We start from the raw sequence: 13,865 nt of genomic DNA, 5'->3' as shown, positions 1-13,865 counted from the left end.
TTACGGGATGATCGTCACGACGATCACTAATCGCGAAGGGTGCCTAAGAAAGAGAACATGAGTTAGAAAATTTATCTGCGCTATGTAAAAACACATGTCTTGATGCCAATCTGTAGTCCACCGTATTGTTCTCATGGGTTCAATTTAAGCTGATATACTTGTTTACGCAGCTACAACGAACAAAAAAATTCTGTTTTTGGCGATGCACTGCATGAATGAAAATAGTTATCCCTGATGTTTAGCGTCGCCGAGCATGGTCACCGGGGTTAAGAGCGACGCCTCAGACCATACTATACTTGGATGGATTTCGTGGCGTTGCCTGCTAAGCATGAAGCATAGTATAATAAACAGAGGCCCCGTGACAGGGACTTCCATTCGCTGCCCGTGCAGCAGTGCTCCTAATTCTGGGGCTCACTAAAGTACATATAATTTTATGCACACGAGCGTTTTTGGACTTCGCTCCCATCAAAAGGGGGCCGCCACGTTCGGGAAACGCACCCACGATCTCGTCGTCGGCAGCAGGACGCCAGCTTCACTAAGGTTATTGGAAATAGAGGTAAGAAAAATGCAATTGAAAATGACAAATAGGCATGTAGCGTAAAAACAATTTTCGTTTTTTTTTCTTTTTGGAAGTGATATTAGAAGAAACAAAAAGCAAGTACGTTGTCCCTACGTAAATTACAAGCTAAAAAAGTTGCAAAGGCAAGAAATAAAAGAAACCAGGCCGTGTACACAGCTTAAGAATAAGTTAAAACCATAAATGTGAAGTCTCGGGCAAGTGTCGTGGCACCCACCAAGATAAACTTCCTATATCACAACGAATCTCGGCGCCTTTGGATGTCGCTCAGTCTTCCACAGGTTGCCTTTCTTGCGCTGAAAAAGGTTTAAGAAATGCTGTACAGGCCTAACCGCAACAGTCATAAACACCAGTATCACCCTATCCAACTTGGGCTTTCGTTACAAGGAATAATTATAATACAGAGGTAGAAACTTCTTCCTCGCTTACCTGCTGTCATCATCCTCACTATTACTGCTCTTTCTGTGTGGACCTAAGCGGGTTCCTACAAAATTGATAGCTGTCTTCGGTTCCGTCATCCTCGTCACTAACCATGTTACTACTGGGTTTAAACACGACAATTTTGTCTTCAGTAGGTACTTTTGTGTCATTGAAAGCTGTCTTTATGCCGCTGTTTCTTTTACCTTCTTCAATGCAGTCAAGGTTCGCAGCTTCGGTCGGACACCATTTTACCGGTTGTATTTTTTGCTGTGCTTCAAGGCTATTATTAATAATATGGCCATTCCGCTCCCATAGATGTGTGACCCGTCTATTCTGTTTGCACTCTGTCTCATCTTGATGAAGGTCTCATCTCAATAGCAAGTCCAAATTTACGCTTCAGTGTAACGAGTTTATCTCTAATCTACATGAAAGGAAAATTCTTCATATATTTCATCGTCAGAACTTTTTCATCTACGAAACAATGCCTCTCCTGAAGAATTTTGAGCCGGCTGCTCACGAGGTGCATTTGAAGCATTGTAGAGCCGCATCGACGTCATGAGTGGGAGGCGCGACTCTCCCAACGGGACTTGGGAAGCCAACTGCCAACTCTCGACCAGGCCCGGTGAGCAGCAATAGCCAGTGGGGCCCTGGAAGAGAGGCTCCACCCGCAGTAACCAAGCGCAATCGTAACTTCAATAAAGTTGTTTCTCTCTCGAAGATGAGGCTTAGCGTCGTTTTAATAGGGGCCCTATCTATGGTCAGCTCGGTGGATGGATGAAGCCAGTCGCTTCCGTTGACTCCGCTCCTCCCAGCGAATACATGCGTGGGCTCGTCGCCAGTCGGCCCTGGGGGCTGTTTGGTTATTGTTTAATACAGCTGCCTGGTTTCGGCATCATTTTGAAGAAACCCATGAAAGACCGCAAAGGAGGTGCGGTCGATGAGCAAATACGGCGTTCGTATGGAACAACAGTGACGATGAAAATGATGACAGCAGGTGAGCAAGGAAGAAGTTTCTACACAACAGCATACGTAACCGTACCAGATTATAAGGTAACCATGTAAATCGACATTGAATAAGATTATATAAGAAGCAGAAGTGTCACCTTGCTCTTTACATAAACGTAAAAGTTATAACCTTGTGTTTATCACTTCCATCGGAACTGGCACACGTATTTACATTTTTTTTTCGGCTGTGCTTGTGAACTTTGGTGACTTTTTTTTTAAATATCCTAATGCAAACGCACGCACGCATGCACGCACGCACACACGCGCGCACGCACTCACGCGCACATATGCTCACACGCACATACGCACACACACATGCAGGCACGCGCTAACACATTGACCACCGAATTCATTTTGAAGAGAGAGCGGCAACTACACAAATATTTCAGTATACTGTGGCCATTTATAAGCTATTCTTTTTCATCTGTACATGATCATCATCATGTGGGTTTCATATGGGGTTCTTCTTCATCATCGCTTGGGGGGCTGGCTCTCGAGTGTGATCCGTGCTGTGGGCGTGATCGGTTCGCCGCATCTTCGACTCGGAATAAACGTAGTGACAACTGCTACGTCACAATACATACGTTGAATGAGAGGCGGGATGCAGAATTCTCTAGTGTGTCCAATTTCTAGGAGAGCCATTTCGCGGGACGGCCTCCTTTACATGCGCAGGGGCATTTAAACCTTTGATTACGACTGTGCATCTGGGATCCTTGCTGGCAATCCGTTCAGTAGCCACAGTTCTTCGGTAAACGTTTCATATTTTGCAATTGTCAATAAACGGGTACGCGTTTAGTAACATCCGCAAGGTATTCGCGCCCTGCCACTGTATCTGCGCTCACCTGACGGGATGACGCCTTGTCTATCGTCAATACTGCGACGGCGCGTCTCCCAGGACAGGCTGGCCGCCCACGTGACTGTGAAGATGGCGTTGGCGATGGCGAAAGCAATGTACAGCGGGTCGTAGCAACCGAGCATGTCTCGCACGTAACCTGCGTTGTGCAGATGCATTGGAAGGAAATTTCGAGGGCAAACCGACTAACTAATCAAACAAAGTAGGCAAAATACATTTAGCCGGTTATTGGTCCACGTGCTGCTGAAGCCTTATTATCCCTCCAAAATATAGGTCGGGTAATCACTCAGCTCACATCAAGTCTGGCTATGGCTATGGTTTGGCTATGTCTGCTTTTGGTGAGTACGAGTCCGAGTAAGCGTCGCGCAGACTTAACTTCCGTTTCAGTTTCAATTCAGGTAATTATTCTTAAAATACAATTAATGGGTAACAGACAATTACGAACGCGGGTGCCAAAGTCAAAGACAGCAACGGGACCCTCGGTTAATAATTACAATGGAGAGACCTATAGAAGATGAGCAAGCCAGGTAAAACAAACACAATCGCGTAAAAGACAACATAACAAATAAATGAATGAAAAACAATTATCAGTACACCAGCCTATAGTGCATAAATATACTGTCAATACATGCAAATGAATGAATGAATGAATGTGTGGTTTTTATTGGCGCAAGGGCCAGGTATGGCCAAAGAGCGCCATGCAGGTGTTAGTGATTTCGCAGTGGAGTTATGAATTCTGTGAAGTTGAGGTGACGTGGCTGTAAAGGGGCCTAAAATATAGTCACTGTAAAGTGCGTAAAATGTACGTGTAATAAAATTATGGCGATGACAAATGACGTGTACTATGTGCATTAAGGTGCATTGCAAAATAATGATATAATATAAAGAAATGCATAGGTTTCTAAAATTAACTAGAGCATCATGGCCTCGTTAGAGCCCTTGAGGCACAAGGGCCTGGAGGCATGTGCTATATAAAACAACTATCACAGCGGCATCCTCTGGAGAGAGGATGCGCTACGAATTTATTGGGCTCATAACATGTAGGACAACCTCATTTAAAAAATTGAGGACTACTTTGGTGTTGAAAAATGGTTCTTTGCCAAGAAACATAGCTGGGTGAAGAGGTATGCAATAACGATATGCTAGAGGAAAATGCTTCTTTCTTTCAGGTTCGGCTTCGCGACACTCCAAGAGGACGTGGAGGACGGTCAGCCTCTCACCACATCGACCACAGGTTGGCGGTTCATTTCCAGTGAGGAGAAAATTGTGTGTACCAAATGTGTGTCCTATTCTGAGGCGGCAGAATAGGACATCTGTTCGCCGTGATTTTGATGGCGAGGGCCAAAAACCTAGCTGTGGCTTTATAATGTGCAGTATATTGTTTATTTCTGCGTTCCACATGCGTTGCCAGTGTTGTCGCAGTTTATTACGCAAGAAAGGCCTCAGATCTGTGACCGGGACAGCAGCTGCAGAAGAAGTGTTTAGTGATGTGAGTGATGTGGCCATTCTATCAGCCAGTACATTACCCTCGATACCTCTATGGCCAGGTACCCAGCATATTACTATATGTATATGTGATATATAAATACTGCATAAGAGGGAGTAAAGTTCAATGAATACAGGATTTTTAGGCTTTTGTAATGAAATTAACGCTTTTACGAGACTTAGCGAGTCTGTGTATACAATTGCTCTGTCGAGTTTTAATTTCTGTATATGTCTTACTGCAGACAGTACTGCATAAGCTTCTGCAGTGAAGATACTTGTTTGCGGGTTCAGTAAGTCAGATATAGAAAGAGAGGGACCAACAGCAGCATAAGATACACCAGCATGTGATTTAGACGCGTCTGTATAGAATTCAGAGCAGTTGTACTTCGATTGAAGTTCGCGGAAATGCATAGCGATTTCGATATCAGGTGCGTGTTTTGTGACCTCTGCAAAGGATACGTCACAGTCTATCACCTGCCACTCCCAGGGCGGTAATAGCTTAGTTGGAGGCATTAGGCGATGTTCGAGAACAGGGACATCCATTTCCGTGCTAAGTTCTCTTGCACGCAGTGAGAAAGGAAGTCTCATGGAGGGTTTATTATTAAAAAGTGTTTGACACGTTAAGTCATTAACAGTTTTGAAACACGGATGTTCTTTATTGGAGCGCACATTGAGAAAATAGGTAAAGCTTATGTACGTTCTCTGAAAATGTAGTGACCATTCGTCTGACTCTGCATATAGACTTTCAACAGGGCTTGTTCTAAATGCGCCAGTGGCGAGGCGGATACCCAGATGATGAACGGGGTCTAACATTTTTAGCGCACTAGGTGCAGCAGAGTGATATACTACGGCACCGTAATCTAACCGTGATCTAACTAAGCTCTTGTAAAGATTCAACAGGCACCTCCTGTCACTACCCCATGAAGTGTGGGATAGGATTTTAAGTAGGTTCATTGTTTTTTAGACATTTTGTTTTTAGACATTTTATGTGTGAAATGAATGTAAGCTTGGAGTCAAGTATAACACCTAGAAATTTGTGCTCTTTGTTAAAAGGAATTTGTTGTCCGCCCAGTTCTAGAAAGGGATCTGGGACCAGGCCTCTCTTTCTTGTGAAGAGAACACAGGAACTTTTGTGGGGGTTGATTTTAAATCCATTTTGATCTGCCCACATGGACACCTTGTTTAGGGCCTGCTGTACCTGTCTCTCGCAGACTGTGAGATTGCAGGATTTGAAACCTATTTGTATATCGTCTACGTAGACGGAATAAAAAATAGCTGGTGGTAATGATGCCCGAAGCGTGTTCATCTTTACGAGAAAGAGCGTGCAGCTTAGTACTCCACCCTGGGATACCCCAGTTTCCTGTATGAATGTACGCGACAGTGCAGGACCTATTTTAACCCGAAATGTACGGTTCGCTAGGTAGCTCTCTATGATAGTTAACATATTACCGCGGATGCCCAGCGCTGAAAGGTCGCGCAGGATACCGTACCGCCAGGTTGTGTCGTACGCTTTTTCCATATCCAGAAATACAGATAGAAAAGATTGCTTGTGCACGAAGGCATCGCGAATGCTCGCTTCGATGCGCACGAGATGGTCGGTTGTAGATCGCCCTTCCCTAAAACCACATTGAAATGGGTCAAGCATTTTACTGGACTCAAGGAGATGTATGAGACGGCGATTGATCATTTTTTCAAAAAGCTTACAGAGGCAGCTTGTAAGCGCTATGGGACGGTAGCTAGTGAGCAATGAAGTGTCTTTACCATGCTTCAAAACAGGGATTACAATAGCCTCCTTCCACTTTGATGGGAGGTAACCAGCAGCCCAGATAGTATTGAGAAGTGTAAGTAGCGTGATTTGTGTGTCGGAGTGTAGGTGCTTAAGCATATCATACATGATTCTATCGGGGCCCGGTGCAGAGCTCCGACATACTGACAAGGAGGCTTTAAGTTCCGCCATCGTAAAAGGACGATTATAAGGATCGTTTGGGACGGATTTCCGATTCAGTGGCTTAAGTTCTTCTATTGCTTTACGTTTAAGAAAGTTCTCCGAATACTGAGTGGAGCTAGACACGCGCTCGAAGTGTTCACCAAGAGCATCAGCCTGGTCTTCCAACTTGTTTCCTTCTTCGTCAACAAGGGGCAATGGCTGAAATTGTGTTCCCTTTAGTCTCCTCAGCCCGTTCCATACTTTTGCCTCCTGTGTGTAGGAGTTAATGCCGGACAAGAATCTCTCCCAGCTTGTCTTCTTTGCTTGCCTTCGCGTCCGCCTTCCCTGCGATTTAATGTTTTTAAATTCTATCAGATTTTCTGCAGTGGGGTATCGGCGCAGTATGCCCCATGCTTTATTTTGTTTTTTCCGCGCCTCCTTGCATTCCTCATTCCACCATGGAACTCGTCTTTTGGATGAGGTGCCCCTTGATTGTGGGATGAAGTTATTTGCTGCCTCGATGATAAAAGCGGTAAAATACGCTACCGCGTCGTCAATACTAAAATCTGTGATAAAATCTCGTGATAGGTAGGTCGATTGCTTAAAATGCTCCCAGTCGGCAGAAGCTAGCTTCCACCGAGGTGTATATGGAGGGAATTGATGTTCTTCAATTAAGTTTAAAAGTATCGGAAAATGGTCACTTCCGTATGGATTTTTAATGACACTCCACTCTAGGTAAGGTAAAAGATCTGCGGAACCGATAGCTAAGTCTATGGAAGAATGTGAGTGGTGATACATATTATAATAAATCGGTTCATTTTTATTGAAGAGGCATGTTCCCGTGTTTAGTAAAAAGTTTTCTACTGATCGACCTCTCGCGTCGCATCGTGTGTCTCCCCACATCGTGTGGTGAGCATTAAAATCACCCACAAGTATGTAAGGTTCGGGAAGTTGGGTAGTAAGGTTGTAAAGGTCTGTTTTTTTCAGATGATGGTTCGGGGGTATATAAATAGAACAGACAGTGATTAATTTATTAAAGAGAATGGCCCGAACTGCCACTGCCTCAAGGGTCGTCTGAAGGGTGGCGTGTCGGCAAGCTACAGACTTGTCCGCTATTATTGCTACACCGCCGGAGGCATTAGCCTCCTCACGATCTTTGCGGAAGATGGTGTAGTTTCTAAGAAAATTTGTATTGGTAGGTTTGAGATGTGTCTCTTGAACACACAGCAACTTGGGATTGTGTTTGTGTAGGAGTTCTCGAATGTCGTCGAGGTTATGGAGAAGTCCTCTAACATTCCATTGTAGTATTTGTGTATCCATTATGCTAAATGTGTAGGGTGCTGTGTGTTTAAGAGACTGAGATTAGTTCACGAGCGCTTTGTAGGTGCCGTGACGGGAGTTTTGTCTTTTCTGGAGCGGTCGAGTGATGCTCGCCGCTCCTTAGGCGCTGGTGGCGCCGTCTGGCTGGTCGTTGTGTCCATCGCCTCTTGCGAGGCGCTGGACACGCGCTCTTCCGAGAGCTTTGTTTGGCGAGAGGGCCTCGGCACGTTGGACGAGGCCTTTGGGGGCACCTGCCCGGAGGTAGATGGCCCCTTCTGCTGGGGTGACGGAGCAGCGCTAGCTGCAACCGCCGCGGGGGCAGGTGGCGTAACTGCCGACTCACTGCTTGTGGGTCGGACAGATGCCGGGATCCGTTGTGGCGCTGCCCCCTGACGCGCCACATCGGCAAAGCTGTTTGTCAGGTTGGACACCCGCCTACGCGCTTCTTTGAATGAGAGGTTCTCCTTTACTTTAATTGCTACGATTTCTTTCTCTTTTTTCCAGGATGGACAAGACCGCGAGTATGCCGCGTGGTCCCCATCGCAGTTTACACAGTGTAGAGGTTTATCGCAGGATTCAGTGGGGTGTTCGTGTGCACTGCACTTAGCACAGGTCAACTGGCCTCGGCAGTTTTGCGAGCTGTGGCCGAATCTTTGGCACTTGAAGCAACGGAGAGGGTTAGGAATGTACTGCCTTACTCGGATCTTAATGTAACCTGCTTCTATTGTTTCTGGTAGTACACTGGAGCCAAATGTGAGAATTAGGTGTTTAGTATCGATTTCTTTGCCGTCGCGCCTGATTCTAATTCGTTTTACGTTGACGATATTTTGATCCTTCCACTCTTCCAAAAGTTCAGCCTCAGTCAGGTTCATTAAGTCGTCTTCAGAGATCACACCACGGATGGTGTTCATGGTGCGGTGTGGGGTCACTGAAACAGGAGTGTCCCCAATAGACACTAGGTTACTTAGTTTTTGGTACTGGTTTTTGTCATGCAGTTCTAGGAGGAGGTCGCCACTTGCTAGCCTAGATGCATTATAGCCTGGGCCAATAGTTTCAGTTAGGCATTTGGAAACCAGGAAAGGCGAGATCATTCTCGTTGTCTTTCCAGGTTTCTCAGAATGAATGACTTGATAGCGGGGAAAGTTTTCAGTGTGTCGGCCAAAAAATTTAAATACTTCTTCGGTGAGCCCTCGCTTATGAGGGCGATCAGGGAGTTTTGGAAAGGAATAATCCATAAGGGAATGTTCAGTTTTCGGCAGTAACGGCAGCCGCCCACCATGGAGCCCAACAAGGGGACGCCACAGGTCTTATAAAGAAACAAGTCCTGCGGACGCCAACTGTACGTTTCCGCTATAACCAAATATGTACAACCAAGGTTGATTGCACTACACATGGTTAACCCTTGCTGCCGGGAAGAGTGGAAGTAAAAAAAAAGAAATGAAGAGAAGACAGGAAAGAATAAAAGTTAGAGAGAAAGACGAAGATTGGAGAGAAGGACAGGAAAAGGCAACTACCGATTTCCCCCGGGTGGGTCAGTCCGGGGGTGCCGTCTATGTGAAGCAGAGGCCAAAGGGGTGTGTTGCCTCCGCCGGGGGGCCTTAAAGGTCCAAACACCCAGCATCGGCTCAACCCCCAGGATCCCCCTTTCCCCAGACACGGCTAAGCCGCGCACGGCTACACGCGGGAGGGTCCAACCCTCGTGTGCTCGGGTACGTGGTGTCGCAACACACCAAACGCCTGCTGACGCAGACGCCCCTGCGGGGACATGCAAATGGCAAATCTAGTGTAATAAACGATGTAAACTTAGTTACACATGCGAAAAAACTTAAGGACATGACTAAATGCACAGAAACATGAACACTTAATGGTGTTGGGTAAACCATTCCGCCGTTGTATAGCAGCGAATGATGATGTCATTTTTCTTTTTTTAGAATGCACCTTAGACAGTAGAAAATTGGAGTTACGGGCAAACCTGATATTATTATTACTATTAGTGAGGTGCTTGGTACTTGGTGATTACAAGTCGAAGTAAGTCGGATGAGTCGAATTTCTGACGAGTCTAGGTCCTAGTAACCGCCAACTTAAATATATCCATGTATAATGTGAGTGAGTCTGAGTTCTGTTTGTTTTGTTGAACCACGCCCAAGAAATTCGCGCTGCTGATCTCTACGAGCTTGCTCTTTTGATACTCACCGATGAGCGGTGGCCTCGCGAGGCACACGACGCCTGCGATGAAGTTCATGACCCCAAGACTGAGGGACAGCGAATCTTGGTCGACCCGTTCGGAGACCATGACGGTGCTGGCGAAGATGCGACCGCCACCGGACAGGCCTACTATGAAGCAGCTGACCAGTAAGAGCCAGTACTGCTTGACCAGTGCAGTGGTGGCCAGGGCCGCGGCCTGGACGCCGAATCCCCACATCATCAGGCAGTCTGCGCTCATCAACTGCGCAGCGAAAGAAGGCAGGCGGGTCACCTGGTAAATCATGGTAAATAGAACCACGTCGAAGGGCATGAACTATCATTTCAAACACTTCAAACACACGTCATGTGAACGCATATAAATCTTTGTACAGGCCTAAGATCAAGAAGTCGTCTAGATATTTGAACATTCTTTGCACCTTCCCAACCAAATCGGAATTAATGTCTGTCAACACAAGAAAAAGAAAATTGTTGCGCAGTCCTGGGGCTACGTTCGACCCTACGCATGCCCCAGTACTGTGAAGGAAAACTTTATCTTTAAACTACACATACGTGCTTTCGAAGTACATGGGAAATACTTCTATAAAAGCTTCTAGTGACATTCCACTCTTATTACAGAAAACAATAGTAGAACATGCTGTGGCAGAGAATAGTACTGGCCTGTCAACGCTAAAGCCCTTGTAACCACCTTCTTTAAGACCCGCAATATGTTGAGCCACCTCCTCAGAATTCTTTATTAAAAATGGGTCGTTCCCTATCAAGGACGCTGGCATTTTTTGAAGGAAAGCACACACAAGAAACCACCACGAGTTGTGCTACGGAACATCTTGCGTATGTGTTTGGCAGTTCAGAATTTTAGGCGCGAATATTCAATCGAAAAGTGGTTCTAAAACATGGAAGAGACAAAGGTTCTGACACCTCCGGTCGTACTACCAAGAAATACTTTCCTTTCGTAGAAAAGAAAGCGTGGTCTATGCACAATTGAACGCGTCTGGTGTTTCTTGTCACTCGCTCACATTAATAGAAATATTGTCCTGTGCACATGCGTGCATAAGTGAGCTGCCATCTTATACGCTAGGCAAATATTATCCACAGAGACTACCGTAGATGAGCTAGGAGCAGCCGATCTTCACAGAAGTTGTTTGCTTTCAAATAATACGCAGTGACATTATTCGGCAGGTGGAATACACATACGTTGCTTTATATATTACAATGAGCGATAGAGAGAAATGAGTATGTTTTCTAACCGAGAAAGCCTGTATAATGTGTTAGCACTGTGGAAACACACCCGCATCATTTTAGCAGTGCACTTTAATTTATTGCTTGGCGTAGCCTACATACATTGTCCATCCACTATGGAGTACAAGATGGGTGATGTGGTAGAAATTCGGACTTGTTGGTACACGATCTTCTTATAGAGTACAGCATGGCGAGCACAGATACAAGAGGGACATACGGCAGCACAAGTCACCTTGTGTTGTCGTGTGTCTTTTGTAGTTGTTGGCTCTGCGCTACACAATACGAAAATTTAGCGTGATACGAATGGCTTCTGTATATTATGGCACCAACTGCATTTTCCACGCCTAACGTCCTTTAGGAACATTATTTTCAGTGCAACTGTAAGCGACACTAATCAGTCCGGTGCTACTCTAGAGAGAATAGCACGTCCCGATTCTCGAATTCTGGTGCCCTTACAACCGCGCAACGGCGGCAAGTCAACATTATTAGCGTTCTTAACGTTCGCCGGCGCCACATTTAGAGAACGCCGTTGCGTTTCGCCAACAATTGCGGTAGCCTTCCACCGTAGTAAGAGAGAACATCGCAAATGTGACCACGTTCCTCACCTTGAAATCCAGCAGGAGGCCCGTGCCAATGCGGGACACCAGGTCACCGAGCGCGACAGCGGTGACGAGGGCGACGGCCTCGTAGCCCTCCAGCCCGTTGTCCTTGCCGAAATCGACGGCAGTTAGCAGGAACGACGCCAGCACGAGCACGGAGACAGCGCGGGAGGCACTGATGTGTGCGAACGCTACGGTAAACAGCGACCGAAGTTTGCGCTTGAGTCGACTGCAGGGTCCACGATTCTTTGCAAGCAAAGGCTTCGACTCGGCCGACTGCTGATCGCCAGGGGCTGGTCTGCGTAAGTTATTCGAAGGTTATCGGTTAACCTATAGTTATTCTTGATTGCTGGGTGACATGTCATTGTGCGCCGGCGCAGAGCTACATACACATACACAGAGTGCGTCTTGCCATTTACTCTGCCCAATCACGTTCTACAGCTCGCTTCAAATGTCTGAGTTATGTCACGATAATTTGGCTAGTCGAAGGTCTCACTTTCCCCAGCTTCTTTTTTTTTTTTTCATGCTCTCTGCGCCGTCCTGCCTTGTTAATTCATGAGCTGCAATGATATATTCCGAAGCCGTAGTGCATATATCTTGCAACTTCTGCTACAGTCGATCACATATTATTTGGCACACGACGCTTCGAACAGGTGCCGGGCGCAATAGCCTTAACATGCGCCGCCAGAGAAGGTAGAATATAAAATGTAAAGCAGCGAGTAAGCTTGTCTTACGCAGTCGGAGAAATGCTTCCTTGATGCTTTAAGCAAAATTAAAAAAAAAACAGAAAAAAGGAAACCAATAAAAATAAACAACGTGAAGTAAAGCTCCGCAACTACAGAAATATTGTTTACCTGTTTATTTGATTACTCAATTCTTAGTAGTGTGCCCAATTAAAGCTAGTCGTAAGTTATGTTGTCGTTTAAACATAGGTATTTTCCCAATTCTCCTGTCCTCTTGACTACTGTCCACAGAGATTGACTGAGCAGCAGTGGTCCTGGCCCTTAAGAGTTGGGCCATGAGCTCCAACTCCCAAAGTTATGCACAGGCTTGCCTTACAATTTTGTTGACAGTGTCCCCAAGAATGGCGTCACTCCACTCATACAACGTAAAGAACGACATGTCTACCTCAAAACTTTATGTGGCATTTCCAATTGCACTCGAGCAGTGTGCGGGCACGTCCATTCATTTTTTTCCTCATCCCTCATCCATACGCTTGGTGTACGAACTTGCTAACATCTCTTCGTATTCCAGCATATTTATCGAATATCTGTCCTTCCTCTTTCTCTCTCCCTCGATTCCCCTTTTTCCATCTCCCAGTGTTGGGTAGCCAATCAGACTTTCTTCTGGTTAACATACCCCTGCCTTGTATTCGTTCTTTCCTCTCTCTCTCTCTGTCTTGTCACCCCTCAATGTTCGCCGTTCGTTGTATGTCGGATACTTACTCGGCGCAGGTAGCAAAAGAAGTGACGAGGTCCTTGGAGCAGGAGTGCGCGAACGACGCAGTCTGAAAGCTGCTCCTGCGCATCCGGCTGGTGACGGGCTGCGTGCTGTGGTCGTCATCCTGGTCGCAGTCGGGCTCTCTGGACGGCGGCACACGGTTGACGAAGATGCAGCCGAACAGCATGTTGAGCTGCAGGGCCCCGAGCACGAGGAGAGCGACCCGGAAATCAAGCGCCTGGCGCAAGGCCTCAGTGATGAGAGGGGACACGAAGCCTGATATCGCTGTCACGACGAAGAGCAAGCTCATGGCGGTGCCCCGATACCTCACGAAATGGCGGGCCACCACGGTGAAGGGGAGCACTTCTTCACACGCCACGCCAAGGCCTGTCGGCGCGCGCGTGTGAGGTAAGAGAAACATTTCTTTATGTACTTCGCAAACGTATCCCCGGCCATTCGTATAGCCTACTACTTCTGATTACGTGCAAGTGGTGTATGAAACTACAGGTACATAAACACAGAATACGTGCGCGCATGATTTGCACAAGCACACACAGTGAAGCTAACTGCATAAAACGCTCATTATAACAAAGCCGTCGTCACATAAAATTGTCTTCGCTATAGGGGGTTCTTCCGCTAAAAGCGAACAGGCCCGAAAGCCATGGTAGCGCGGAAGTGGGCTCCAGCTGCATGTGCTCTTAAAGCGCATATTGAAACACCTGCGAGCAGCATCCTCGCGCCGCGGCAATCATCACGTGATACAAGCAGCCCTGGGCAGCTGCCACCGCGTAGTGCAGT

The 13,865-nt window shown here is 46.5% G+C and overlaps 1 protein-coding gene across 1 annotated transcript in view; it reads right to left on the bottom strand.

The window, feature by feature from the left end:
• Positions 1–593: 593 nt before the first annotated feature.
• The window catches only part of LOC126541763 (monocarboxylate transporter 13-like), a 34,514-nt gene continuing 21,242 nt past the window's right edge, over positions 594–13,865 (bottom strand). Inside the window, exons 5-9 of the mRNA XM_050188692.2 lie at positions 13,073–13,454; positions 11,634–11,925; positions 9,781–10,033; positions 2,845–2,994; positions 594–873 (exon numbers count right to left, since the gene is read on the bottom strand). Of these exons, the coding sequence (XP_050044649.1) occupies positions 845–873; positions 2,845–2,994; positions 9,781–10,033; positions 11,634–11,925; positions 13,073–13,454 (1,106 nt within the window). The 3' untranslated portion in view covers positions 594–844. The remainder of the gene's footprint in view (positions 874–2,844; positions 2,995–9,780; positions 10,034–11,633; positions 11,926–13,072; positions 13,455–13,865) is intronic.

The sequence above is a fragment of the Dermacentor andersoni genome, chromosome 2 (assembly GCF_023375885.2).
Source record: "Dermacentor andersoni chromosome 2, qqDerAnde1_hic_scaffold, whole genome shotgun sequence".
NCBI classification, from domain to species: domain Eukaryota; kingdom Metazoa; phylum Arthropoda; class Arachnida; order Ixodida; family Ixodidae; genus Dermacentor; species Dermacentor andersoni.
This window is presented reverse-complemented; position numbering and strand designations above follow the sequence as displayed.